This window comes from Nerophis ophidion, linkage group LG03 (assembly GCF_033978795.1).
Source record: "Nerophis ophidion isolate RoL-2023_Sa linkage group LG03, RoL_Noph_v1.0, whole genome shotgun sequence".
Classification (NCBI taxonomy): Eukaryota; Metazoa; Chordata; class Actinopteri; order Syngnathiformes; family Syngnathidae; genus Nerophis; species Nerophis ophidion.
The window spans coordinates 13,116,788-13,144,554 of record NC_084613.1 but is presented as its reverse complement, the minus strand read 5'-3'; the positions used below and the strand labels follow the sequence as shown (position 1 = coordinate 13,144,554).

General features: G+C 42.6%; 1 protein-coding gene across 2 annotated transcripts; it reads left to right on the top strand.

The window, feature by feature from the left end:
* Positions 1-1,318: 1,318 nt before the first annotated feature.
* On the top strand, positions 1,319-22,117 carry tasor2 (transcription activation suppressor family member 2). Of its 2 annotated transcripts, XM_061894289.1 has the most exons (17): positions 1,319-1,643; positions 1,774-1,912; positions 6,254-6,402; positions 9,707-9,802; positions 9,875-9,947; positions 12,506-12,597; positions 14,414-14,551; positions 14,633-14,775; positions 16,852-18,392; positions 18,468-19,122; positions 19,200-19,545; positions 19,624-20,712; positions 20,794-20,916; positions 20,989-21,142; positions 21,220-21,325; positions 21,386-21,567; positions 21,650-22,117. In XM_061894289.1, the coding sequence occupies exons 2-17, from the start codon at positions 1,885-1,887 to the stop codon at positions 21,724-21,726; spliced, it is 4,992 nt and encodes a 1,663-aa protein (XP_061750273.1). In that variant the 5' UTR covers positions 1,319-1,643; positions 1,774-1,884; the 3' UTR covers positions 21,727-22,117. The 2 variants fall into 2 exon arrangements, with proteins under 2 accessions (XP_061750273.1, XP_061750274.1); XM_061894290.1 differs by lacking the exons at positions 1,319-1,643; positions 6,254-6,402.
* The last annotated feature ends 5,650 nt before the right edge of the window (positions 22,118-27,767 follow it).

The following is a 27,767-nucleotide window of genomic DNA, read 5'->3' as shown; positions in this document are numbered from 1 at the left end:
AACAAGACTCCTAGGTACTTGAACTCCTCCACTTGGGGCAGGGTCTCCTCCTCAACCCGGAGATGGCACTCCACCCTTTTCCGGGCGAGAACCATGGACTCGGACTTGGAGGTGCTGATTCCCATTCCGGTCGCTTCACACTCGGCTGCAAACCGATCCAGTGAGAGCTGAAGATACCGGTCAGATGAAGCCAACAGGACCACATCATCTGCAAAAAGCAGAGACCTAATCCTGCAGTCACCAAACCGGAACCCCTCAACGCCTTGACTGCACCTAGAAATTCTGTCCATAAAAGTTATGAACAGAATCGGTGACAAAGAGCAGCCTTGGCGGAGTCCAACCCTCACTGGAAACGTGTCCGACTTACTGCCAGCAATGTGGACCAAGCTCTGACACTGATCATACAGGGAGCGGACCGCCACAATAAGACAGTCCGGTACCCCATACTCTCTGAGCACTCCCCACAGGACTTCCCGAGGGACACGGTCGAATGCCTTCTCCAAGTCCACAAAGCACATGTAGACTGGTTGGGCAAACTCCCATGCACCCTCAAGAACCCTGCCGAGAGTACAGAGCTGATCCACAGTTCCACGACCAGGACGAAAACCACACTGTTCGTCCTTATCTCGTGTTTATCATATAGCGTAGTTGTTATTTTGTTTTTGTTGTTGTGTTTGCTACCATATTTAATCTTTCCATGTATATATTGTCCTTTGGACCCCCTTGTCAAAAGCTTCTTCTAGCTTATTTGGGGGACCCTTTCACGTACCAACATCTTTAAATGATGATATTCACCACTATTGTAAATGTTATATGGTGTTGTGAATAAACTTGTGAAACAGAAACAAACAGTAAATGAAGACAATACAGAAGTTGGGGACGGCGTGGCGCAGTGGCATAGTGGCCGTGTGCAACCCAAGGATACCTGGTTCAATCTCCACCTAGAACCAACATCATTGTGTCCTTGAGCAAGACACTTCACCCTGTCGTAAATCAACATTTATTTCGCGGTATTACTACTGATTTGTTCTGCTAACTTTAGCTAATATATTCAACTCCATGACCGTGCTGCCCCCTACTGTCTGGGAGTGCAAGGTCAGTAAGGGTACGCTTAGTTTTGTTTCACGCTAAAGCGCATTTTCAGCTTTATGTATGTATGGCAGTATAATTCATTATTATTATTATACATAACTGTTTGATTCATTGATTGCGCAACGTTATATATATAAAAAAAAAAAAAGACAATTGTACTCGACAATTTGCATGCATAGCAGAGGAAGTCACGTGACGTGTCGCGAGGCATAACCTGTCCAGCGGGACCACATTACTCACATAATGTACGTCAACTAAAGAAATGTACACCCTTTTTTAAATGAGCACTACCTTTTTTTTTTTTTTTTTTTTGGAAGGGACGTTGGCGGAACAAGAGCAGACTTGGGAACTGGGAGCGTCACGTCTTTAGGCGAATTATTGTGCAACTCCTCTCCAATTCGACGCCGTACTTTGGAGCTTCGCAAACTTTCAAGATGGACGATGGCGCCTGGTTTGGTTTCTCTTTCCTTTTCCAAAGTGTCCGCCGCTCAAATGTGAAGCCTCGTCGCCTACCGGAACTGGGTTTTATCCTACTTTCATTGGAATGACGGGTAAAAAGCGGACTAAATGGGTTTATTTTTTTTTTTAAATATTTTTTTGAAAGTGCTACGTGGCCCGGAGTTCGTGACTTCCTGGTTTTTGACACCAACGTTTGTTTTCTTCCTTTTCTTGACTTTCCAGGCGAAGAAAAAGAAAGAAGTCGGGAGGATTTGTTCGAGGCAAATATTTGGACGTCATGTTTGAAAGGGGAGCTTTTTGTCGGACACACCACGACGTTTAATACGCCTGGAAATGGAAAGGAAAAGGAGTCGGGCTTTAGGTGACGAGCCGCCCCCCTGCTTTCACTTTCGCCTTTAAGAAAAAATCTGGGTTTAAATTTGTTATTCATTACTACGCCACATATACAGAACATGTAGCCACTTTCTCGCTTTATTTGACGTTAAAGGCCTACTGAAATGTGTCATACTTTATCATATCGCGATATTGTCGTATTTTTGCTGAAAGTTAAAGTACCAATGATTGTCACACCCAAGCTAGGTGTGGTGAAATTTGTCCTCTGCATTTGACCCATCCCCTTGATAACCCCCTGGGAAGTGAGGGGAGCAGTGGGCAGCAGCGGTGCCGCGCCCGGGAATCATTTATGGTGATTTAACCCCCAATTCCAACCCTTGATGCTGAGTGCCAAGCAGGGGGGGGCGCAATGGGTCCCATTTTTTTAATAGTTTTTGGTATGACCCGGCCGGGGTTTGAACTCCCAACCTACTGCTCTCAGGGCGGACACCCTAACCACTCGGCCACTGAGTAACTGAAAGGATTTGGTAGAGAACATCGACGATAAAGTTCGCAGTAGAAGCATTTAAGTCTCACCTTAAAACTCATTTGTATACTCTAGCCTTTAAATAGACTCCCTTTTTAGACCAGTTGATCTGCCGTTTCTTTTCTTTTTCTTCTATGTCCCACTCTCCCTTGTGGAGGGGGTCCGGTCCTATCCGGTGGCCATGTACTGCTCGCCTGTGTATCGGCTGGGGACATCTCTGCGCTGCTGATCCGCCTCCGCTTGGGATGGTTTCCTGCTGGCTCCGCTGTGAACGGGACTCTCGCTGCTGTGTTGGATCCGCTTTGGACTGGACTCTCGCGACTGTGTTGGATCCATTATGGATTGAACTTTCACAGTATCATGTTAGACCCGCTCGACATCCATTGCTTTCCTCCTCTCCAAGGTTCTCATAGTCATCATTGTCACCGACGTCCCACTGGGTCATTATCGTCACCGATGTCCCACTAGGTGTGAGTTTTCCTTGCCCTTATGTGGGCCTACCGAGGATGTCGTAGTGGTTTGTGCAGCCCTTTGAGACACTAGTGATTTAGGGCTATATAAGTAAACATTGATTGATTGATTGAACTTTGGTAACTTTGGGCGGCATGGCGTAGGGCAGGGGTCGGGAACCTTTTCGGCTGAGAGAGCCAAAAAGCCAAATATTTTAAAATGTATTTCCGTAAGAGCCATATAATATTTTTTTTTACACTGAACACAACTAAACGCGTGCATTTTTAAGTAAGACCAACATTTCTAGAGTATAATAGGTTTCTTATTCTTTGTAATAACATTGTTATTCTGAAGCTAACTGTGGAGGGGGCGTGGCCCGCGGGCCTGCAGCGAACTGGGGTGTGCCAGGACCGGCCTCGAAATCAGCGAGAACTACGTAGACGCCCCACCTGAGCCTTGTTATCTAATCACCTGTCGCTCTGTTATAAGCAGCAGCCAGGAGGAGAGACGGGTTTGGGTTTGGGGCTGGAGCCAGAGCGCGAGCGAGAACGAAAGAGAAAAATAAAATTTCTGGAAAGCAACTGAGAGACTTATTTAAAAATAAAACAATGGTGTAACCCTGAAACGGGCTCTCATGTCTGTGCTTGGTGGTCTGAAGAACCCCCAGGAGGACAAGCCCCACACTAACCAATAATAAATAAATAACTTCTTAACGTAACTTCTTGAACAGGTGCGGTAGTAAACGGACGGATGGACTAAAAATGCATGAGAATGTTTTATGTTTTGAACATTATTTTTAACACTTATTACAAGTGGAATTATTCATTACCTATCATGTTAAGCAATGTCAGCTCAGATTTATCCGAGAGCCAGATGCAGTCATCAAAAGAGCCACATCTGGCTCGCGAGCCATAGGTTCCCTACCCCTGGCGTAGTGGGTAGAGTGGCCGGCCAGAAACCTGAGGGTTGCAGGTTCGCTTCCCACCTATTGACATCCAAAAAAATCGCTGCCGTTGTGTCCTCGGGCAGGACACTTCACCCTTTGCCTTCGGTGCCGCTCACACTGGTGAATGAATGATGAATGAATGATAGGCGGTGGTCGGAGGGGCCGTAGGCGCAAACTGGCAGCCACGCTTCCGTCAGTCTACCCCCGGGCAGCTGTGGCTACTGATATAGCTTACCACCACCAGGTGTGAATGAATGTTGAATCCTACTTCTCTGTGAGCGCTTTGAGTGTTTAGAAAAGCGCGATATAAATCTAAGTTATTATTGTTATTATTATAACTTTTGGTCGCTAATAAAAAAGCCTTGCCTGTATCGGAAGTAGCAGACGATGTGCGCGTGACGTCACTGGTTGTCACATTTTTTATAATCATAGCCTCCAGTAGCAAGAGCTATTCGGACCGTAAAAGCGACAATTTCCCCATTAATTTGAGCGAGAATGAAAGTTTGGTGGATGAGGAAAGTTAGAGTGAAGCACACACAAAAAAAAGGCGACAGTGGGAGCGTTTCAGATGTAATTAGACACATTTACTAGGATAATTCTGGAAAATCCCTTATCTGCTTACTGTGTTAATAGTATTTTAGTGAGATTGTAAAGTCATACCTGAAGGTCGGATGGCTGCGATGAACGCCAGTGTCTCTGAGAGAAGCCGAGGAGCCAAGATCACAGCTGCCTTTTTGAGCTGCAGGATTAGGTCACATAATCCAGCCGACTTAATATCACAATTTTCCCATCCAAAAACTTGCTGGTTGACGTAGACAAACATGTTCGCTTGACCGCTCTTTGTTAAAGCTTCACAACAAACAAAGAAACACCGGCTGTGTTTCGGTTGCTAAAGGCAGCTGCAATCCACCGCTTTCCACCAACAGCTTTCTTATTTGACGTCTCCATTATTAATTGAACACATTGCAAAATATTCAGCAACACAGATGTCCAAAATACTGTGTAATTATGCGATGAAAAGAGACTACTTTTAGCCGTGTGTGGTGCTGGGCTGAAATGTCCGCTCCAACCAATAACGTCACAAGCACGCGTCAACATAAGCGTCATCATTCCGTTTTCAACAGGATACCTCGCGGGAAATTTAAATTGCAATTTAGTTAACTAAACCGGCCGTACTGGCATGTGTTGCAGTGTTAATATTTCATCATTGATATATAAACTATCAGACTGCGTGGTGGGTAGTAGTGGGTTTCAGTAGGCCTTTAAAGGCCTATTGAAATGAGATTTTCTTATTTAAACGGGGATAACAGGTCCATTCTATGTGTCATACTTGATCATTTTGCAATATTGCCATATTTTTGCTGAAAGTATTTAGTAGAGAACATCGACGATAAAGTTCGCAACTTTTGGTCGCTGATAAAAAAAGCCTAGCCTGTACCGGAAGTAGCAGACGATGTGCATGTGACGTCACGGGTTGTGGAGCTCCTCACATTGTTTACAATCATGGCCACCAGCAGCGAGAGCGATTCGAACCGAGAAAGCGACGATTTCCCCATTAATTTGAGTGAGGATGTAAGATTCGTGGATGAGGATTGTGAGAGTGAAGGACTAGATAGAAAAAAAAGGCGAGGGCAGTGGGAGCGATTCCGATGTTATTAGACACATTTACAAGGATAATTCTGGAAAATTCCTTGTCTGCTTATTGTGTTACCAGTGTTTTAGTGAGATTATATTGTCATACCTGAAAGTCAAAGGGGTGTGGCCACGGGTGTGGTGACCGCCAGTGTCTCCGGTGGGAGGAGGTAAGAGAGTCCGCAGCTGCAGGAGGACGCAAGCTCCGCTCATGTCTACAGTAAGAGCCGACTTATTACCACAAATTTCTCACCGAAACCTGACGGTTGACATGTGGCAGAGAGCCATGTTCGCTTGACCGCTCTGTTCCATATCAAAGCTTCACCTTCGGGAATGTAAACAAGGAAACACCGGCTGTGTTTGTGTTGCTAAAGGCAGCTGCAATACACCGCTTCCCACCTACATCTTTCTTCTTTGACTTCTCCATTATTAATTGAACAAATTGCAAAAGATTCAGCAACACAGATGTCCATAACACTGTGTAATTATGCGATTAAAGCAGACTACTTATAGCTTTGATCGGGCTGGAAAAAAATGTCCGCTACAATGCGAGACGTCACGCGTCATCGTACCGACGTTTTCAACAGGATACTTCGCGCAAAATTTAAAATTGCAATTTAGTAAACTAAAAAGGCCGTATTGGCATGTGTTCCAATGTTAATATTTCATCATTGATATATAAACTATTAGACTGCGTGGTCGGTAGTAGTGGGTTTCAGTAGGCCTTTAAACCACAAATATTTTATCTACTATTCCCTAAATTCGTCATTTTGTCTAATGTTTTTTTTTTCCTTTTATCCTTCTCAATTTTGTAGGTGTTTTAATACCAGTATCTGAAAATACGGATGATTTCAATAACAAGATTTTGGCTCCAATCCAAAGTGCGTACTTGTACGAAGAGTCCAAGATTGATTTCAAATATCACTCCGCTCTCATCTTTAGGAATCCAGCGTTGGAGAAAAAGGTTGGTTCATTTTTGTTAACATTTTTTTTTTTTTTTTTATAATTTACATCAGAGGTGTCCAAAGTGCACCCGATTGCGGCCCACGGAAAATGCTTTAAATCAGACCTGGACAAATTAAGCCCCGGGGTCCACATGCGGCAAGCTTTTCAATCTGGCCCGCCGGACATTCCCAAATATTTTTTTTCAGATATTTAAGACGGAAAGTGTAGCTGCCATCATGATGTGCACTGATGTTTTCAAATTACCATAAGTCTTGAACTATACAACAATATTTCAATGGTTGGAATCTGCACTTTTGCATGATATTTTAGTGACAGGTATTGTTCTGATACCAATATTATTTTGATACTTTTCAATACTTTTCTAAATAAAGACAGCCTGCTGACGTACTGCATAACAGTGTGGTACGCCAGCTGCACTGAAGCAGACAAACAGGCGAATCAGAGGGTCATAAAATCTGCACAAAAAAGATCAGCGGCTGCCCCGAGACCTCCTTGAAGGATTTACATAACTCCCGTTGCCTCAAGAAAGCAAAAAGCATCACCAAGGACAGCACACACCCTGGCTTCCACCTGTTCCAACTGCTACCATCGGGCAGGCGCTACAGGCGCATCAGAGCCAGAACAAACAGGCTCAGAGACAGTTTGTTTCCCAGAGCTGTCACCATGTTGAACTCTAACTTATAATAATAATAATTCACCCCTATACAATATCTTACCCTTATACCCTACTGTGCAATACTACTCTTCGAGTGCAATACGTCCGACACTGATTATTTATTACTTCGGTACTCTTGTCTTGTTCTGTATATTCTACAGTATTTTGTATTTATATAGTGTTTTGTATATTGTACAGGATTGCTTATTATTTTTATTGAATAGTAGTCTGTTTATTTTAATTCTTAGTTTTTCCTTTATAACTTTGTGTGTTATTTATTTTTACCCCATATTTGTTCCCACTACCACACCTTAAGTTGGAGTCCTTAATCTCGTTATATGCAAATATAATGAGAATAAAGTCCATTCTATTCTGTTCTAAATGGGACCAGAAAAAATTGCATTATTGCCTCTATTTTTACAAAAAATCTTAAGTGTGTGGCGGACCAGTACTTTTTAGAGGCGGTATGGTACCGAATATGATTCATTAGTATCGCGGTACTGTACTAATACCCGGTAATCTACGTCGCAGCAGGTCAGACGAGGCACCAAGCATTGTGGGTGGGGGGGCGTTTCCACAGAGTGTTTCCAGAGCGCCCTGCCTGAAAGGCGGGTGTCAGGGATAGACGTGGAAGGAGATTTGTACTAAAAAGTTCTAAAGCTTAGTGAGATATCACATATGTCAGATTGTAGTTGTTTTGTTGTTTTTTTTACCCTTCACGTTCATATTTCGCTGTGTTTGTTGCATTTGGCTTTATTGTAAAATATGTCGATTGAGAGTTGGTGTGACGTTCACATGTTCTCAATATTCAGGGTTTTATCGTTCATAGAAAAAAAGTTAATTTTATTCTGATTTTAAGGCGGTCTGTCATTACATTTTTAGCATTCAATCAGACTTTACTGTGAGGTTTTGTATTAGTGTTCCTAAAAATAGATATACTGTACCTGTAGATTAACTACAATCAAGTATTGGACATGTAACCTGGGTGACAAAACCCCATTAAATATCCTCATTTAAATATCCTTTTAAAACCCCATTGAATATTCTTTGTAATTAAATCTTCCTATTTAAATAATTGTATTTAAATATCCTCTCAAAACCCCATTGAATATTATTTCTAATTAAATATCCTATTTATTTTCGTGTCTTTGCGTACGTCATTACGTCACGCGGTCACATGACCGCGTGCGTCATTGCGTCACGCGGTCACGTGACCTATTGCGGGAAGCATAAAATCCAGTAGTGGGCTGCTTCCAGGAAGAGCGAGAGGGACGTTGCTGCAGGAGCCAACTACTGAAGCCGTGGGTCGTCGTGCGAGAGTGTTTAAGTGTGATTTATCTGCGGAATTGGCCATGTTGGATGGCGAGCTAGAGCCTGAACTAGAGTCTGAAGCTTTATGCCTGAATCCACCCAACCGAGCCGGGCGGGTAGGAGGCTCCTCAGCAGCCGCTCTGTTTTTTCCCTTTGGTTTTTCATAACGCAACAAGTTCATTTCTGTCCTCCCTGAACTTTCACATTTACCCGTTACCTTCACTAAAACCCCTCTGGACACTGCCACCACAACGTGGACTTTGCGAGGTCGTTTAATGAACTGTCGTGTTGCGCCTATACCATTCTTGGTAAAAACAAGGACTGAATCAAGTACTGTATCACATTGTAAATATTGAACGTTCTATAATTTATGTTGAAAATGTGAATGGCCATTCGAATTTACATGTCTTTTTGTTGTTTTCTATTTTTCCTATAATTCTTTAATATAATTTGGTACCATTTAAACTTAAAACCTGTGTCCAGTCTTCATTACTCTCCATTCCTAGAGCTGAATTTAGTTTCTTCTGATCCAGCCCAGTTATATAATTCATTGTTTACTTAATACTTGTACAGTGCTTTACTTAAGTAACATACAGGCTACAGACAGGACGTCGAAAATGTGTAAATAAAGTTGTACCTTTTATATAAGAAAAAAATGGGGATACAAACGGTACAAAACGATCCTTATATCTCGTTATCTGCCATTCATTCATCACCCGTAGGCTCGTAACGCTCAATCTCAACAACCACAATGCACCTGCTCCCGCTCCTTTTTTACATCCAGTTTGCTGCAATGCATTGTGGAACATGCAGTATTTTAGTTAAAATCCATCCAGTGTAAGTGTTTCTCAAGTAATATCAAATACATGTATAAATCAAGTCAATTCCCTTTTAACTGTTTTTAGCTGTAAATAATAATAAATCAATTCATCAGCAATTAAATCTAGCACGCAAATTATGAATGATCATCACACATGAACTATATAACCCATAACTTACAAAAATACCGGCCCCCAGACACATTTTTTCTCTCTAAATTTGGCCCCTGAGTCAAAATAACTGCCTAGGCCTGATATAACGTATGAAAGCAGCTTCAATGAAATGCTCAGTCATTCACAAACAAGAATGGGGCAAGGGTCACCAGTTTCTCAGTTTGACATTAAATATCTTGTCTTTGCAGCCTATTCAGTTGAATATAAGTTGAAAAGTACTTGCGAAATATTTTCTTTTCTTTTTAGCTTGTAGGGACCCGCCACAGGTAAATGACTGAATAGGAAACGTGAAATCTCCTATACACATTTACAAGGGTGAAATGTGTGTTTGTTTATTCCTCCAGTATGCTGCCTTTCGAGCGAAGAAAAAACAAGCTGGGTACACGGAAGAGGATCTGGAGGAGACGTATGGCTTCATGCTGTTGGACGACATCGACAAGGTAGAAGAAAGGCGACACAACCGAGGTCAAGATCTGTTTAAATAAATCACCTTGCTGGTTGTCTTTTTCCAGGTTAACGCACTCGGCCAAACGGGAGTGCTCACCGGGACCACATCCTATTCATTTTTGGGGGATCCCTCAAAAGGTAAATTGATTTTTTTTTTTTTTTTAATTGTGTGTACAAAATAACGGGTGCAACATTGTCGACATATATCGACAAGAAACCTGAACAAAATCGCGAGTAAAAACATCAAGTGTGGGAACGTTTGCTCTTATTTTATGTTAAAAGGACGAATAATTAGCTCATTTTGCCAAGCAGATCATGTTTTTCTGACACTACACCTGTAATACGGAAGCATTTAAAGCGGGGGAATGGGGGGTGCGTTCTCAACTCGGTTAAAAAGTTAGCCTTGAAAATAAAATCAGATTTATTTATTTTTTCCACCAAAAATTTGATTTATAATTTTCCTTTTTTTTTTTCCTGCTTTTTAAAAAAAAAATGACAGAAATATTTCAAAATAAGTTTTTCTTTTATTTGATCAAAAGCTAGTAGTTTGAAATTAAACTGCATATACTGTCTTACTTCTATAATGTTGTTCTCTTCAGACCGGATATAAATTGTACTTTATTTGGAAACGTTTTCAAATAACTAAATCAAGCGCTTCATCCCTTTTTTTAAAGATAAAAAAAACTTTCGTTGCTCAAAAAATAATAATGAATCAAAATTCAAAAATGGTATGACTTATTGGCCAATTTAGGGCTCCAATTACTTCACATCAAATATTGCACTTTGAAGTTTTTTTTGTGGGGAAAAAATGATATTTTGTGTTTTCAATTTAAAAACAAAGCAAACTTTTTAATGACAAAAAGGGCATGAAACAAACAAACCCAAAAAACAACACAAACTTATATTAACAGACTGCTCTTAAAGGTGCCATACGTAATAATGTATGGCACCAGCTGTGTTGGAGCCACTATGGATGGAACTTTCACAGTATCATGTTAGACCCGCTCGACATCCATTGCTTTCGGTCCCCTAGAGGGGGGGGGTTGCCCACTTCTGAGGTCCTCTCCAAGGTTTCTCATAGTCAATATTATCACTGGCGTTCCACTGGATGTGAATTCTCCCTGCCCACTGGGTGTGAGTTTTCCTTGCCCTTTTGTGGGTTCTTCCGAGGATGTCGTAGTCGTAATGGTTTGTACAGTCCTTTGAGACATTTGTGATTTAGGGCTATATAAATAAACATTGATTGATTGATTGATTGATAATGTGGCCAGAAATGGTACTGCAATCTTGGTCAAGCAAGTTTGGTTTCCATCCATCCATTTTTCTACCGCTTATTCTCTTTTTGGGTCGTGGGGTGCGCTGGCGCCTATCTCAGCTAAAATCGGGCGGAAGGCGGTGTACACCCTGGACAAGTCGCCACCTCATCGCAGGGCTTTTGGATTTAAAAAAAAAATCTTCTCCGCTTTCAGTTGTCTGCATCTTTCAAAGGCATCCCCGATACAAATCCTCGTTTTGTTCCTGGCTTTGTCATGAATAAGTTGAGAATGGTAAGTTTTAGATTTACTAAGGCCTGACATGTTTAGTAACTTTACCAGTGGCAGACAAAGATGGCAACCTGGATGTTACACACTCACAGACTTTCTAATTGGTCAAACGGTAGAGGGCGGGACACCGAAATTAAAACAATAACAAGATTTCAGGGCTGTAAATCTAATTTTGAAATGAGCATATTCTGTCTGAACTACTGTTATCAGTTATAGAGCTATTGGAAAGGAAGATGGTTTATTAATGCCTTTTGACATATCAAGGCCATTTAATGAGGACTTGACATGAAATTTTTACATATGGCTCCTTTAATGTCTTTTTTTTTTTTGCTTTTAAAAAATGACCGTTTTTTTTAGCACTTTGCCTGCCTTTCTTTTTAAACCGGACACTAGTTTAATAGTTATTTTTATTTTTGTAACAGGCGAATGAGCAGCACAGCTACAGTATGAATAAATATTTAGAATATAAATAGTTCTATTTAGTTGTTATTAGGCAAATGCCTAAAATATCTTAAGCTGAATTTAAAAGTCGATGGCTAAATTAGAGCCACTGGATTTGTGTGCGCTTTGTGATCCGATTAGTCGAGTATTAAAAAAAAAAATAGTCATTCGTTGCAGCCTTTGGAGAAAACGTCATAATTCAGCACAAGCTAATTACGGCTCATTTGTCAAAAGTACACATTTTTTGAACATACCTAAACTTTTTTTTTTAGCCAGTTGTAAATGACAAGAGCAAGTCAAGGTGCATTGCTTTCAAAGTCCACTCGACAGGTTTGTTTTGCAATCAACTGTGGGGTGAAAGCATTTTTTTTTCCTGCCATATTAAAGACCAAACACATGAAACTAGATATTGTGTTGAATCATAGAAATATAAGTGATTTTTTTATTTTTTATTTAATTTAAACAGTATAGTATAATATAGTCGGGGATAACAACTTGTGTTCAACTCGTCTAGCTTCCTGTTGCTAGGCAGAGTTCGTAGAGCTCAACTCTGCCAACAAGGCTGTTTACATGACAGACACGAGACGAGCCGACAGGAAGTCAGACTGAACATAAAGAAGAAGACCGTTACCCTCAAAGGAAATGACCCTCTTTATAAAAGGAGAACTCCACCACCATCTACCACTAAAAACTGTTTCTTTGTGTGTCCAGGTGTTTACATATCAATGTACTCTGACTGCTTGGAACTGCAACCCTGGAGAAATACCGAGTCGGGCTACATCGCCATCATCAGGCTGACAACGGTAGTAGGAAATTGTACCTTTTAGTTCAGAATGTACAAACCCCCAAAACCAGTGAAGTTAATTCGTAAATAAAAACAGAATACAATGATTTGCAAATCCTTTCCAACCTATATTCAAGACAAAAACAAGATAGTTAACAATCGAACTGGAAAACTTTGTAATTTTTTTTGCAAATATTAGCTCAGTTGGAATTTTGATGCCTGCAACATGTTTCAAAAAAGCTGGCACAAGTGGCAAAAAAGACTGAAAAGGTTGAGGAATGCTCATCAAACACTTATCTGCATCCCACGGGTGAACAGGCTGATTGGGAACAGGAGGGTGCTTGGATTGGGTATAAAAGCAGCTTCCATGTGGTCACCACTTTTTGAACAAATGCGTGAGCAAATTGTTTAAGAACAACATTTTTCAACGAGCTATTGCAAGGAATTTAGGGATTTCACCATCCACGATCCGTAATGGTAAATGGGTTATACTTGTATAGCGCTTTTCTACCTTCAAGGTACTCAAAGCGCTTTGACACTATTTCCACATTCACCCATTCACACACACTGATAGCGGGAGCTGCCATGCAAGGCGCTAACCGCGACCCACCAGGAGCAAGGGTGAAATGTCTTGCTCAATGACACAACGGAAGTGACAAGGTTGGTAGAAGGTGGGGATTGAACCAGGAACCCTGAGGGTGCTGGCATGGCCACTCTCCCAACCCCGCCACGCCGTTTTCATAATATCATCAAAAGGTTCAGAGAATCTGGAGAAATCACTGCACCTAAATGATGATATTAGGGACCTTCGATCCTTCAGGCGGTACTGCATTTAAAAGCGACATCAGGTGTAAAGGGTATCACCACATGGGCTCGGGAACACTTCAGCAAACCACTGTCCGTAACTACAGTTTGTAGCTACAGCCGTAAGTGCTAGTTAAAATTCTACTACGCAAAGCGAAAGCCATTTATCAACAACACCCAGAAACGCCGCCAGCTTCGCTGGGCCCGAGCACATCTAAGATGAACTGGTGCAAAGTGGAAAAGTGTTCTGTGGTCTGACCAGTCCACATTTCAAATTGTTTTTGGATACTGCGGACGTCGTGTCCTCCGGAATAAAGAGAAAAAGAACCATCTGGATTGTTCTTGGCGCAATGTTAAAAAGCCAGCATCTGTGATGGTATGGGGGTGTATTAGTGCCCAAGGCATTGGTAACTTACACACCTGTGAAGGCACCATTAATGCTGAAAGGTACATACACGTTTTGGAGCAGCCTATGTTGCCATCCAAGCAACCTTATCATGGACCCCCCTGCTTATTTCAGCAAGACAATGCCAAGCCACATGTTACAACAGTGTGGCTTCATAGTAAAATAGTGCAGGTACTAGACTGGCTTGCCTGTAGTCCAGACCTGTTTCCCATTGAAAATGTGCGGCGCATTATGAAGCCTTGAACAACTTAAGCTGTACATCAAGCAAGAATGGGAAAGAATTCCACCTGAAAAGCTTCAAAAATTGGTTTCCTCAGTTCCCAAAGGTTTACTGAGTGTTGTTAAAAGGAAAGGCCATGTAACACAGTGGTAAAAATGCCCCCGTGACAACTTTTTTGCAATGAGTTGCTGCCAATAAATTCCAAGTTATTGATTATTACTCTGTTGGAACGTTAAATATCTTGTCTTTGCAGTCCATTCAATTGAATCTAGGTTGAAAAGGATTTGCAAATCTTTGTATTCTGTTTTTATTTACGAATTACACAACGTGCCAACTTCACTGCTTTTGGGTTTTTTCATTTATTGAAATGAAAAATCAACTGACACGCGAATCTCCGTCCTGCAGGGGAGAGTTAGAAGAATTCCCGAGAGCCACGGCCAAGGTGTACCGGCACCCACCTCGGGATATGATTGCCACGTGTCTCAAAACTTGTCCTTGGTGTCGCCCAAAACCAGCTTGCTCCTGGCATTCAAGAGAACCCAAGTAAAAAAATTAAAAAAAAAAAAAAATTCCTTTAAAAATGAGCTCCTTGCTAAGGGAGCGCCCATCGTTTCTGTTTTGCAGTGTTACATTTATGAGCTGCTCGATGATGGAAGCGATGGAACGACAAAGTCTCCCAGCTTCACTTGCCCTTTCGGTGTTGTGGCATTTAAATACAGCATCAAAGGAAAAGGAAGGAGAAAACGTTGGACTCCGTTGGCAATAAAGTGAGTATACTAGATTTAAAAAAATGAATGTCACTTAATTTTGCAACAGGGCAATTTCCAAAATACCCGAACCTCCGATTTTATTCAAATTTATCGATAACATTTTCTCAAAGGAATAATAGAAAATGATTGAATACACACAATCATACATACATAAATACACACACGTACATATATTAATTCATTAATACATATATACGTGCACACTAAGGTATTCACAAACACAGTACAGGGCAAAAGTTTGGACACTTTCTCATTTCAATGCGTTTTTCTTTATTTTCACGACTATTTACATTGTAGATTGTCACTGAAGGCATCAAAACTATGACACCTGTAAAGTCAAAACCATTTCAGGTGACTTCCTCTTGAAGTGCATGGAGAGAATGCCAAGAGTGTGCAAAGGGTGGCTATTTTGAAGATACTAGAATATAATGTTTTCAGTTGTTTCACCTTTTTTTTTTGTTAAGTACATAACTCCACGTGTTCATTCATAGTTTTGATGCCTTCAGTGATAATGTAAATAGTTCTGAAAATAAACAAAACGCATTGAATGAGGTGTGTCCAAATTTTTGGCCTGTACTGTACATAGGGGTGTAACGGTACGTGTGTTTGTATTGAACCGGTTCGGTTCGGTTCGGAGGTGTACCGAACGAGTTCACATGCTAGCAGCGACCGGGCTAGGACAACATGTAAAAGCCAGAGCTGGAAGACCCTCCTGCTTTGTTAAGATCTCTCGTTTGGGAACACTTTGGCTGCGCGATACAACAATGGAGGACGGAGGTTTACCGACATTGTTCAGCTGCGGATGATTGTGACAACACGCGCAGGGGAGACACTCCTCCAGGGATGATGTATTCTCGGGGGCAACACCTTTCACTCTACCCGGCGGTGGGTCTCCACAGCTCCGGACTCCAGGGAAAATGAAGAGTCTGGCGATTAGTTGCAAATCGTGGCTTTATTGAGGTCTTGCACACAGCCAATCCAACAAAACACTAGCCAGTCCCCGCACTCACTACCACTCCCTCACATCACATGTTGTCACATATTAAAGGGCCACACACTCACACGTACGCTACTCTCATAACACATGCTAACCCGTTTGAAGCGTCACCACCGCATTCAAGCAGCCTCTCCTCAGCGAGTCAGGCAGGGCTAAAGCAATAACAAATGTTTTTATAGAAACAGATTTAAGTCCATATTGCATTAAAAACTAGATTTTGACCCACTTCTATGGTGGAACATGCCAAGTTACCCAGACTGGGGGGGGGGGGGGAGAGAAAAGTTAATATGAGGCTGTGTTGACTTGAAACTGTTTAATGTTGCACTTTTTATATGTAAATGAAAATTTTTGTTATTTTATTTGCAACTTGAAGCAGTTTAATGGTGATTAACGTGGACACCGACTTAAACAAGTTGAAAAATGTATTGGGGTGTTACCATTTAATGGTCAATTGTACGGAATATGTACTGTACTGTGCAATCTACTCATAAAAGTCTCGATCAATCAATCAAAAAAAGCACTCTATATGTAGAAAGGTTTTGTTAAGAAACCAATCTGAGCCTTATCTTATTTAGTTTTTATTTTATATATGTTGACCACATTAACCCTTGCAATGGACCCTGTGTGTATATGTGTGTTATGCCATTGTTTACAAATTTGGTAAATAAATAACCAAAAAATGTATATTTTGTTGTTTTCTTACTGTACCGAAAATGAACCGAACCATGGCCTCCTATACCGAGGTACGAACCGAAATTTTTGTGTACCGTTACACCCCTAGTAGGTACCTACGCTTCTACATACACACACAAATACAGTACATACATACACATTCCCTGTAATACACATACTGTACATATACATTCACTTTAAAAACATACATATACAATACACACACTCATGCATCCACCTTGTTTTTAATGAAAATGTAGACCTACGAAGTTACTCTGTATTTTAATGTTGGTCAGTATGGTGCTACTTTTTTTTCCAGATGGTGAAATAACTGTGAGAACCACTGTTTTAGAAGTTTCACTGTACAGGGATACTTAACTAAATCTGTATTTTACCTTTATCAGAATGGACACACAACCTCGTGATCTCATGGCTTCTAAGATTCTCCGAGTTCTGCCGGTCTTGGGCTACGCAGGAGGTGATGTCGAGAAAACAAACACTGACCCGAACAAAGGAGTGTACAATGTCGTGACACACCCCGTACGGACTTACACAGTGCTGCTAAATCCGGTGCTGCAACCATGTCCTCCTGCGGGACCCGGGGTTCATTACATCGCTCTATCATCTCCTGAGCCAGTACAAGCCAGTCCTGTACAAATGGGATCAGAAAAAACGCTAAACTGTGAAATGGAGTGTGGTAAGAATGAAGTTGGTGTTAAAGCTCCGCAAACTCTTCCCCGGAATGAACCGCGGGCGCCGAACGAAGCGGATGATCCTGAACTAAAAAACCTCCCGACTCCTTCGACATCCGATGACGTTCCTTCCGAGCTGATCGTGAGCTTCACATCCGAGCAATCTGTGCCTAAGAAGAGATCAATCAGTCCCGTGTCAACAAGGAAGCCTTTGTCCGACGAACCCAAGAGGACTTTGGAATGTCCAAAGATAGCTAATGTCACAATGGAGCAACAAAACTATTCCACTAAAGGTCACAAAAAGACAACTAAGGCATTTATTGAGACGCCTGCATTAGAAAAAGTTCAGAGGCCATCAGAAGACGATACCCTTAATAGTCAGACTGACCAAAAAACGGAATCATCCAACCAATTGCACCAAAATGCAACATCAAATAAAGATCGTAGGACCTTCCCAGGACATACTTTCGGCATATGTTCATCAAGAAATAAAAAAGTCAGACCTGTTGCTGTCGAACGAGGGACATCTGACGCGGAAAGACAGACAATGGGGAGCACCGTAACCGGCCGGGAAACTCCAAAATGTGAGCGTTGGAACTTAAAGCCAGTCATCAGTGAGTGTGGAAGAACTTTAGTCCCTCATGGCTCAAGGAGAAAGGCTGCTCATATGAGGAAGTCTTTACCGGAACAAGATTTGTTCCGTAGTCGTCCTAACAAGGCATCTGATGCAGTTGGAGAGACAGAGCAGCAGTCCATCATTCCCCCAGGATCGGGAACAGGTGAGACTGAGGTGGTGGAATCCAAGACCGTAGCCAATTATCCTGAAAACGTTAGTCCGGAGCAAAGCACTGTGCACGATTCAGGCTACGGGGAAGATGCTTTTCCAGCAGAAGACATTCAGGAAAGCAGTACTACAACTTCTTCTGATCGGCGTGTCGAAGAAGATGAACCAAAATGCATCCTGTCAAACAGAGCTCGCACAAAACACCACCTCAGTTTAAATGTCACTACTGAAGATCAAACTACTGAGACAGAGCTTCCTTTGAAGAAAAGCAAAAGTCACACCGAGGTAAACCCAAAAGTAGCTGACGAAGCGCCGTCTGCGACGAAGGACACCGACGTTCGGGATACTCAAGACTCGACACAAGCGGCGACTATCAAGCGTAGGCCTTCATCGATTTTCCCAATGTGGAAGCAGTTCAAAAAGCTCAAAAAGCAGCAAGCCATCTCTAAACTACACATTAAAAAGAAATGTGAGTCAATGTGCTTTCTTAATTTGTTGCCACACAAACTATTACTCCGAATTAAACTTCACGTTGTCTTCACAGGGCGGTTGCATTTTCAAACCTCATTGGATGAAAGTGGCAAACAGAGCGCTTGGGATGACACTATCTGGAAGAAGAACAACATCTCTAACACATCTACGGATGCTTTGAACTTACTTGCTGATCTGGCACTGGGGGCCACCAATGAGCAAGTTCTTTCACAACCAGGCCAAGAACTAATGAGTAAAGGTGTTGCTAGTACTGATAAAGTGTCACTTCTTCATGCTCTTCTCGGGAAGCCTGTCTTTAATCCCACTCAGCCCCTTGAGTCACAAAGCGTTCTTGCGGGAGACCTGGACTTGGTCAGTTTGCTGCGTGAAGAACATGCCTACTCTATATCTCAGTTTGTGCCCTTGGCTTTACCAGGCAAAGAATTCCAGGTGTGTCCTTTGAGTGGTTCCACTGGACTGCTGCACCACCACCAGACAATGTGTAGTGGTCAAACACTACAGTTCTCTGATGATCAAAGTGAAAACAGTCAAGTGTCTTCAAAACATGCAAGGAAACGCATGACAAGGTTCCAACGTTATCGCCGTTTTGTCGAGGAAGGTGGGTTTATCAAAGTGACACGGCAGTGGCAAGAGACGTATGACTTCGGTGGAGACAGCAGGTTTTCAGTTGGGTTGAAGAACAGAAGCATCATACGAGCCTTACATGGGTATGTGTGCTAGATGCGGATCGGTTGAGTTCGGCGGCTTTTTTCGTGATAATGATCTCATCTTTCATTTTTTACAGCCCGTGGGATATCTCTATTCAAGACACCAACAAAGACATACAGCTTGTTGTCCACATGTGGATTGGTCTCTTTTATAGCCGCTCCACGGCGAGGTTCTTCGATGTTGACTTGGATCTTGAAAACTTGGAAGAAATGGATTGTTTGGAGACAACGCCAGCCCAGTCAGACTTCAAGGAGAATACCTTTGAATTACCACCAGGTGTGGTAGACACTGCAGAATCTTCCATTTCTAACTCTTTGGTCCTCAGCCAGAAGGGAACCGATTTGGATCAAGAATCTGAAATTCTGGACTTGTCACTGAAGAACCCCAATGTAGAGAGTCTTACTTCTGGACCAACATTTGTGGTTTGTTCGGATATTACAGATGTTTTCAGATAACATGTATTTCTTCTGGGTCAACATCATTCTTTTCTCTTTTCCCAGGAATGCCAAACAACGATTCTCCCTGCAGAAACTTCAAATAAGTGCAATGATGTCAGCACCGAGTGCTGTAGGACAAATTTTCAAGAAGATAGCTACCTCAAAGACGAGGGTGAACCTTCTCTACATGAGGATGTAACTGACAATCACCTACAAGGACAGCTGGAAAATAATGAAAATCACGATGTTACCAGAATGGATCATGGGTTGCATGAATCCGACAGTGACGGGATGGATTTGGAAGTTGAATCCGAAAATTTAGGAGCCAGAGTATTGAGTATGGCGTTGAACCATGGAGAAGATTCACTTGGGGCAAAAAACGAGGTCTACAAAGATATGGTTAATCCAGTGCCCCAAATAGAGGATGACAAAGAATCGGATACATTCTGCGAAGAAAGTATTTTGGCGGCTGAAATACTTTTGCCAAGGGATGATCCTGAAGATGTGCAGGTTGACAACCTCAATGACGAAACGGATTATTTTGTCAAGAACGATATCTTAATCTCAACAAGGTTCAGTGTTCAACAGGGCATTGACACAGTTCTCCCAACGTCAAACACAGATGACCGACTCAGTGAGATGAAGACAACGGACGTAGAACATGCTCTTGATCAACCTTCAGAAACGAACAAGTACACATCTACCTTTCCGGCCGTAAGTGATTGCACAAAAAACAAGAATGCACAGCCAGTCCAGGCAGCGTCTACCTCACAAAGTCCGCAATCCTCTGAATCGTCTGAGGATCCAGTGGCACTTCCGTTAAACAATAAATCAATGGTGAATCACTTAATCACAGAAGACACGTCCGATATAAATGTCCTGGACGCGATAGAGGTGGACGAAACATCTCAGAGAACCAGCAGAAATGTGATTGCAGAAAGTGCAATATTGAGCACGGACGTAACGCTTCAGTGCTGTCCGAGTGACTTCCAAATGGACGAGAGAAATGATCCAGGCGATCCGTTCCAGTTCCTGGATCCACTGAGGCAAGACGACGGGGAGAGCGTTCCGAACACCTTGAAAGCCAGTCAAACAAAATACAGATTCTACATACTAGAAAAATCGGAGGATTCCTTTTATGCAGAAACAAAGGTAAACTAATACCCACTGATTCCAAATGAAAACAAAAACATTCCATTGTTCAACTACAACTTTGCTTCAAACTTTCCAAAGTCCCAGCTGGAGTCAGAAGGTCATATAGCGGTGCAACCGTCCCGGTTCTTTGTCGCCGGTGAGGACAGGTCGCCTCTGCTCATCGTCGTCAGGAATGAGGACATAGCAGCAAGCATTTGCCAGGTAAGCAGTGAACGGTGGCAAGTTTTGTCCACATTTCCCACCCCCCGTGTCTCAGAACTCTCCTCTGCTCAGGTTCCGCACCTCTTAGAGCTGAAGAAGTCGCTGGGTGTGCAGTTTGTCGGCATCGACGAGCCGAGCGACGTGATGAACCGTACCTATCAGGAGCTTTTTGTCAACGGAGGCTTTGTGATGTTTGACGGGGGAACTCTGGAATCCCTCAGCCTCAGTACGTACCCCGACGACGGAGACCTCTCCTGACGCGTCCCAGTCTAATTCACGGTGTCGCCTTTCTTTAATGTGTAGACAACATGAGAAGGTTCATGGAGATCTTGCAAGACCTTAACAAAACGGGGAAATGGAAGTGGTTTTTGCACTACAGAGACAGCCGGCGAATCAAAGAGAACGCGAGGTAGGCTTGACTATATTTTAGTCTGTTCACGAGTTCCACTGATACTACTCCGATCCTCAGGTTCAGTACGGATTCTGAGGAGAAGAAGCATTTCTTAGGATGGGCAGAAGATGCAGGGCTAGCGACGGTCTTGCCTTACCACGATTGCGACATCAAATCGAGACCTCACCCGGACTATCTAGCATGTCTTGTGCACTTGCAAGCCCAGAATATATCGTCCCGGTTTCCTGTCTTCATAACCGGTGAGAATCGACTGCAGTGCATTTGAAATTTGGAGACTCTTGAACCCTCGACGCAAATTCAAGGTGTTTTTCTTCCTCACAGACGCAGGAGACGGTGACTTCGAAGCAAGCGGGATTTTGACGACAACGATCGGGTCTTTTCTGATGAGTTTCCGTTGATACACTTACAGCCGTAGTCTTTTGTGCCACACAACTACACTAATCCACCTCCGTTAATACTGTTTAAAGTTTCAAGAGTTTTTTCCTTTCATGGACGAAGGGGGGGAAAAAAATGTCGCTGTCATGTTTGTTCTTTCCGTTCCCGCGGTTCATTTTTTTTTGGAACCAAAGCAATAACTCGTCAGTCATACAAAAGTGAAGCTGCGTTTGAGGAATTTATATATATATATAGATTTATTTTAAGTGATTTGTTTCAAAAGTGTCATGTTTTTATTACTTTTCGTTTGGTTGGTCATTTATTTAAAATCATAAGTATATACATAAAAGATTATGTTTCCATGAAATGACAAAATGTGCCTTCGGTGTAATAAAGTTCTCCATGCAAAGTAAAGTAGATGGGGTCACATGTTCTTACACCAGGGGTGTCCAAAGTGCTCCAGTTTTAGTGTAAAAATGGTCATTGTCACTACTATATTATTGTTTATTTCACTAACTGCTTATTTGCTATCACTTTTACGATCATGTTTGTACATATCGTATGTGCTGCTGTTGTTCTATTGTTGTTGTTTTTGTCTTTCTGTCTAATCCCCCTCTTTTCCCCACAATTTCCCCCTCTGTCTTCTATTTTTTTTCTCTTTCTATCCCCTCCTTTTCCGGCCAGGCTGCACCAAATGATAATATAAAGACATTTAACAAAGTCAAATTCAAATAAGGCAACAAGAGGGGGCGGCATAGCTCGGTTGGTAGAGTGGCCGTGTCAGCAACATGAGGGTTGCAGGTTCGATTCCCGCTTGTGCCATCCTAGTTACTGCCGTTGTGTCCTTGGGCAAGACGCTTTACCCACCTGCTCCCAGTGCCACCCACACTGGATTAAATATAACTTAGATATTTGGTGTCACTATGTAAAAGCTCAGTTGGTAGAGTGGCCGTGTCAGCAACTTGAGGGTTGCAGGTTCGATTCCCGCTTATGCCATGCTAGTTACTGCCGTTGTGTCCTTGTGCAAGACACTTTACCCACCTGCTCCCAGTGCCACCCCCACTGGTTTAAATGTAACTTAGATATTTGGTGTCACTATGTAAAAGCTCAGTTGGTAGAGTGGCCGTGTCAGCAACTTGAGGGTTGCAGGTTCGATTCCCGCTTGTGCCATGCTAGTTACTGCCGTTGTGTCCTTGGGCAAGACACTTTACCCACCTGCTCCCAGTGCCACCCACACTGGTTTAAATGTAACTTAGATATTGGGTGTCACTATGTAAAAGCTCAGTTGGTAGAGTGGCCGTGTCAGCAACTTGAGGGTTGCAGGTTCGATTCCCGCTTGTGCCATCCTAGTTACTGCCGTTGTGTCCTTGGGCAAGACGCTTTACCCACCTGCTCCCAGTGCCACCCACACTGGATTAAATGTAACTTAGATATTGGGTGTCAATATGTAAAAGCGCTTTGAGTCACTTGAGAAAAGCGCTATATAAATCAATCAATCAATGTTTACTTATATAGCCCTAAATCACTAGTGTCTCAAAGGGCTGCACAAACCACTACGACATCCTCGGTAGGCCCACATAAGGGCAAGGTAAACTCACACCCAGTGGGACATCGGTGACAATAATGACCCAGTGGGACGTCGGTGACAATAATGACCCAGTGGGACGTCGGTGACAATGATGACTATGAGAACCTTGGAGAGGAGGAAAGCAATGGATGTCGAGCGGGTCTAACATGATACTGTGAAAGTTCAATCCATAATGGATCCAACACAGTCGCGAGAGTCCAGTCCAAAGCGGATCCAACACAGCAGCGAGAGTCCCGTTCACAGCGGAGCCAGCAGGAAACCATCCCAAGCGGAGGCGGATCAGCAGCCAGCAGGAAAACATCCCAAGCGGAGGCGGATCAGCAGCGCAGAGATGTCCCCAACCAATAAACAGGCAAGCAGTACAAGGCCACCGGATCGGACCGGACCTAAATATAATTCACTTCACAAGAGAAGTATCCTACACTTCTCTTTTGTAAAGTAAATCCGAACAGCCGATATGGGCATCTGCATCAACTATATGATTTGCCTGAGAAGCTGGACAGGACAAAAAACAAAAACAAAGTGGGGCCCGAGGGACATTTGCGTCCTGCAACTAATTAAATAAATAAATGGGTTGTACTTGTATAGCGCTTTTCTACCTTCAAGGTACTCAAAGCGCTTTGACACTACTTCCACGTTCACCCATTCACACACATTCACACACAGATGGAGGGAGCTGCCATGCAAGGCGCCAACCAGCACCCATCAGGAGCAAGGGTGAAGTGTCTTGCTCAGGGACACAACGGACGTGACGAGGTTGGTACTAGGTGGGATTTGAACCAGGGACCCTCGGCTTGCGCACGGCCACTCTTCCACTGCGCCACGCACATTCTGGGAATGCTACTGCAAAAATAAAAAAGAACACTTAAAAAAAAAAAAGGAAATGAGGTGAAATCTAACGAGAAAAAGTTGCGATGTTGACACAAAGCTGCCATGCAGGCTGTTATTTTTTTCTTTTGTCTTTCTTTATTTTTCTTTTTTTCCCATTGCTCAAAAAAGACAAAAAAAATCAGTTCATTACTTTCAAGGCTCCAATTACTTCAAGTATTTCACTTTTAAATGTTTTGTGTTGTAAATGTTGCATATATTGTGTGGTTCCATCCATCCATCCATCTTCCGCTTATCCGAGGTCGGGTCGAGGGGGCAGCAGCCTAAGCAGGGAAACCCAGACTTCCCTCTCCCCAGCCACTTCGTCTAGCTCTTCCCGGGGGATCCCTAGGCGTTCCCAGGCCAGCCGGGAGACATAGTCTTCCCAACGCGTCCTGGGTCTTCCCCGTGGCCTCCTACCGGTTGGACGTGCCCTAAACACCTCCCTAGGGAGGTGTTCGGGTGGCATCCTGACCAGATGCCCGAACCACCTCATCTGGCTCCTCTCGATGTGGAGGAGCAGCGTCTTTACTTTGAGTTCCTCCCGGATGGCAGAGCTTCTCACCCTATCTCTAAGGGAGAGCCCCAAACTCATTTCGGCCGCTTGTACCCGTGATCTTATCCTTTTGGTCATGACCCAAAGCTCATGACCATAGGTGAGGATGGGAATGTAGATCGACCGGTAAATTGAGAGCTTTGCCTTCCGGCTCAGCTCCTTCTTCACCACAACGGATCGGTACAACGTCCGCATTACTGAAGACGCCGCACCGATCCGCCTGTCGATCTCACGATCCACTCTTCCCCCACTCGTGAACAAGACTCCGAGGTACTTGAACTCCTCCACTTGGGGCAGAGTCTCCTCCCCAACCCGGAGATGGCATTCCACCCTTTTCCGGGCGAGAACCGTGGACTCGGACTTGGAGGTGCTGATTCTCATTCCGGTCGCTTCACACTCGGCTGCGAACCGATCCAGTGAGAGCTGAAAATCCCGGTCAGATGAAGCCATCAGGACCACATCATCTGCATATAGCAGAGACCTAATCCTGCGGTCACCAAACCGGAACACTTCAACGCCTTGACTGCGCCTAGAAATTCTGTCCATAAAAGTTATGAACAGAATCGGTGACAAAGGACAGCCTTGGTTGCCTTATAAAAACATCAAAGTTTTGTTTGACAAAAGAGCATAAAACAAACAAAATAGTAGTTCAAATGTAAAATTGATAGATTTTGATCCTGTAACTTATGTTGAAAGTAAAAGAAAAATAGAATAGAATATATCTTTATTGTCATTTTACATTGTTCAACGAAATTTTATGCAAACTAATTCTAGTGCAAAATCAAAAATAAAAACTGACAAATAGATAAAAATACCAAGCATACAGCTCTCATGCACAGTCATTATTGTTATCTTGCGTTCAGCGACACTATTGCTCTCGGGTGAAAAGTGTTTTTAAAACGGTTTGTCCGGCATTTTATCGTCCTGTATCTCCTGCCTGAGGGCGTCAGTTGAAAAAGTTTTTATCCAGGATTGAACTTTCACAGTATCATGTTAGACCCGCTCGACATCCATTGCTTTCCTCCTCTCTAAGGTTCTCATAGTCATCATTGTCACCGACGTCCCACTGGGTCATTATTGTCACCGATGTCCCACTGGGTGTGAGTTTTCCTTGCCCTTATGTGGGCCTACCGAGGATGTCGTGGTGGTTTGTGCAGCCCTTTGAGACACTAGTGATTTAGGGCTATATAAGTAAACGTTGATTGATTGATTGATTGAATTTATGATGTTTTGGGCCTTTTTGAGGCACCTGGCACTGTACAGTTCATCAAGGGAGGGGAGAAAAGAGCAGCCAGTGATCTTCATGGCAGTTTTTAATACCCTCGTAACGGAATTTTACATTTTTTCTATGAGCGATAAAACACTGAATATTGACAACATATGAATGTCACACCCCCTTTCGATCGAGATATTTTTTGAGGCACTTTTTTTTTTTTGAGGCTCTTTTTTTTTGAGGCACCTTTTTTTTATTTTGAGGCACTTTTTGAGGCACCTGGCACTGTACAGTTCATCAAGGGAGGGGAGAAGAGAGCAGCCAGTGATCTTCATGGCAGTTTTTAATACCCTCGTAACGGAATTTAACATTTTTTCTATGAACAATAAAACACTGAATCTTGACAACATATGAATGTCACACCCCCTTTCGATCGAGATATTTTTTGAGGCACTTTTTTTTTTGAGGCACTTTTTTTGAGGCTCTTTTTTTTTGAGGCACCTTTTTTTTATTTTGAGGCACCTGGCACTGTACAGTTCATCAAGGGAGGGGAGAAAAGAGCAGCCAGTGATCTTCATGGCAGTTTTTAATACCCTCGTAACGGAATTTAAATTTTTTTCTATGAGCGATAAAACACTGAATATTGACAACATATGAATGTCACACCCCCTTTCGATCGAGATATTTTTTGAGGCACTTTTTTTTTTGAGGCACTTTTTTTGAGGCACCTTTTTTTTATTTTGAGGCACTTTTTTAGGCACCTGGCACTGTACAGTTCATCAAGGGAGGGGAGAAAAGAGCAGCCAGTGATCTTCATGGCAGTTTTTAATACCCTCGTAACGGAATTTTACATTTTTTCTATGAGCGATAAAACACTGAATATTGACAACATATGAATGTCACACCCCCTTTCGATCGAGATATTTTTTGAGGCACTTTTTTTTTTTTTGACGCACTTTTTTTGAGGCACTTTTTTTTTTTGAGGCACTTTTTTTTTAGGCATTTTTTTTATTTTGAGGCACCTGGCACTGTACAGTTCATCAAGGGAGGGGAGAAAAGAGCAGCCAGTGATCTTCATGGCAGTTTTTAATACCCTCGTAACGGAATTTTACATTTTTTCTATGAGCGATAAAACACTGAATATTGACAACACATGAATGTCACACCCCCTTTCGATCGAGATGTTTTTTGAGGCACTTTTTTTTTTTGAGGCGCTTTTTTGAGGCACTTTTTTTTTTTTGGAGGCACCTGGCACTGTACAGTTCATCAAGGGAGGGGAGAAGAGAGCAGCCAGTGATCTTCATGGCAGTTTTTATGACCCTCGTCACGGAATTTTACATTTTTTCTATGAGCAATAAAACACTGAATATTGACAACATATGAATGTCACACCCCCTTTCGATAGAAATATTTTCCAATCAAGTGAAACGCAACAAAAATGCAACCAAAACCTAATAAAAATGTATCACTTTATGAGTGGGGAAACCTTTGGATCCCATATATATTAATTGGTATTTTATTTATCTTTTCAAGTGAAGTGTGAAGTGAAGTGAATTATATTTATATAGCGCTTTTTCTCTAGTGACTCAAAGCGCTTTACATAGTGAAACCCAATATCTAAGTTACATTCAAACCAGTGTGGGTGGCACTGGAAGCAGGTGGGTAAAGTGTCTTGCCCAAGGACACAACGCCAGTGACTAGGATGGCGGAAGCGGGAATTGAACTTGCAACCCTCAAGTTGCTGGCACGGCCAATCTACCAACCGAGCTAAACCGTTATTACTCAAAAAAATATAAAGTAATTTAAAATCAATGGTGTCCTGCATTATTAATCTTTTAGG